Source organism: Nannospalax galili, unplaced genomic scaffold, assembly GCF_000622305.1.
Source record: "Nannospalax galili isolate Female #2095 unplaced genomic scaffold, S.galili_v1.0 scaffold74, whole genome shotgun sequence".
NCBI classification, from domain to species: domain Eukaryota; kingdom Metazoa; phylum Chordata; class Mammalia; order Rodentia; family Spalacidae; genus Nannospalax; species Nannospalax galili.
Genome location: NW_008335376.1, coordinates 530,762 through 533,303, shown reverse-complemented (window position 1 = coordinate 533,303; position 2,542 = coordinate 530,762). Strand labels below are relative to the sequence as shown.

The following is a 2,542-nucleotide window of genomic DNA, read 5'->3' as shown; positions in this document are numbered from 1 at the left end:
AAATTATAAATAATTCAATGGCTAAAGCCATACTGGTAATCACTACTGTTCTTCAAATACTTGAAATGTTGGTAAATACTGAAATCATTTTGAAATATTTTCTTACATCTCACATAAGCTTCCACAGAGTTGAAATAAGCAAACAAAATCCTTTTGGGCTAGATAAAATGGTAGAATAATTGAACTAAAGACAGCATATGTTTAACAAGTCCATTTCTAATCTGAAGAAATGTTCATTCTAAAGGAAAATCAAGTAAGTTTTGTGTCTATTTTATCTTAATGGTATGAAATATACTTTTGGCAAAACTTCTGATAGTTCTATATTTTCTAATAAAGTATTAACAGTTAAATTATTAGTAGACTACATATTTCTAGAAGTTTTATAAAGCAAGAAAAATTATTTGAGCACAAGTCAGGGATGTATGGATAGGAGAAAGAAGGAAAAGAGGAAGGGAGGGAGGGAGGGAGGGAGGGAGAGAGGGAGGGAAGAATTAATATACCAGAACCTAAATTTTTTATATTTTTTATTTGTTATGTTTATTTTATGTGTATGAGTGTATTGCCTGCATGTATGTAAGTACACCCGTGTCATGCCATGCCTGTGGAGATCAGAAGAGGGTGTTCAATTCTCCTGGAACTGGAGTTATAGATGGTTGTTAGCTGCTATGTGGGTGCTGGGAATCAAACCTGGATCCTCTGCAAGAGCAACCAGTGCTCTTAATGTTGCCCTGAGCCATCTCTCCATCCCCAGAATCTAAATCTTACAACTCAGGGTTTAAGTTTAAATCTAGAAAATGTCCGTATACATAGAAGAATATTCACAGTTGTTCAACAGAGTGCTGTTCATAATTTTTGGTGTAAGACAGACTTTGGGCTTATTCATAAAATCTGAGTTTATTAGATTAGAAGAGAGTCTCAGACATCACTTAGCCAAATCCTGTCCTTTACATGTGATGTACTAATACTGATAATTATACGAAAATGACCAGTTAAAAGTTGAACAAGGAATGATAAAAACATTGGTGCACTCCATACATACTGTAAGATTTCATTGTGCTATTCGCCTATGGAAATACTATTTACTAGATACTTATTTTCAAAATACAGTGAACTTTTTACCCCAAGTAATTAATGTGCCATTTTATACTTCTAGCCAGAATGACCTTAAGGAATCCTTATATTTTCCATTTTTATACACCTGGAAAATACAGAGTTCCCAGTAAATGTTTGTGGCATTGATCTCTTATTGATACAAGCAAATGATAACTGAGGCTGATGTGGGGAAGATGGTTTTCAGCACATAAACTCTCTCTGGCCAGCTTGCAGGCTTCCTGCCTCCAGGATAGGCTTTTAGCTTTTGGCCGCTAGAGGGCAGAAAATGCTTTACAAAAGATAGCAGTGCCGCTACTTGTGTTTGCTACTAAATACCTCAGGAATTAAAAAACTTCTATCACATGAAAGTTTAAGGTATCCAAGAGTCTAAGATCTTTAGAAAATTTAACTTTTTTTCCTTTTCACTCAAGAACTTCGTTTTATTGGTGACTTTGGCTCAAACTAATTCATTTGGACTGCTTGTTCCCTTTCCTTCCAAGACTGTCCTGGTACATTCATGCAAAAATGCCTCCTACCTACATATGCCTCCACTCTACATATACCAACCCCGTAAAGATACAGTATCGGCATACTTGGGCTTATGAGGCATCCCAAACGCCTCCTTGTTCTCGTTTTTCTCTTTTCCTAGCCTTTTGTTATAAGAGGATTCAAGTTCCTGAAGCCAATATGGAATTCTTATACTTTCATAACCTCTTATGTAATCAAATCAGGTTGCCTTAGTCCACAGTTTCACTGACCACAGTAGTTGACTCAAACTTCTGACTGTGTTTTTCTTTGACAATTTTCTCCCTTGCTGAACTCACAGTTCCCTCCAGTGTGAGTGGAGTAACAGTCAACAATTCTGGTCGTAATGACTACCTCAGCGTTTCCTGGCTGCCGGCACCTGGAGATGTTGATAACTACATGGTGACCCTTTCCCACGGTGGCAAGTTGGTTCAGTCCCTCACCATTGCCAAGTCTGTCAGCGAATGTTCCTTCAGCTCTCTCACCCCAGGCCGCCTCTATAATGTGACCATAACTACCAGGAGTGGCAAATATGAAAGCCATTTCTTCAGCGAAGAGCGGACAGGTAAGGATGTTGAGGGTATATGGTGACACAGGGACCAAACAGCTGTGTGACTCAGGAATCACAGAGCTGTATCTTCAGGAATGAATGGATAAAAATCAGTGAATGTCACAAAATTGCTATGGACTCTTTATGTGAGCAGATATCACAATTACAGGAAGACCAATCTAGTTTTATGGCTTGAATTCATATTATGTTTAAATAGTATAAGAAATACTTCTGATTTGCTGTTGCTTTTCAAGTGTGTTGAGTTGCAATGTTAAGTCATTTATTTGTGTTCTTTCTGATTTTTTGATGTAGGCACTTAGAGCTATAAACTTCCCTCTAAGGACAGCTTTCAGTGTGTCCCAGAGGTTTTGTTGT

The 2,542-nt window shown here is 37.5% G+C and overlaps 1 protein-coding gene across 3 annotated transcripts in view; it reads left to right on the top strand.

Moving 5' to 3' along the window:
* The window catches only part of Ptprb (protein tyrosine phosphatase receptor type B), a 129,875-nt gene that overhangs the window by 69,226 nt on the left and 58,107 nt on the right, over positions 1 to 2,542 (top strand). For all 3 annotated transcript variants that reach the window (XM_008830046.3, XM_008830045.3, XM_008830044.3), the window contains one exon: positions 1,919 to 2,182. In XM_008830046.3, coding sequence (XP_008828268.1) covers positions 1,919 to 2,182 — 264 coding nt within the window. The remainder of the gene's footprint in view (positions 1 to 1,918; positions 2,183 to 2,542) is intronic.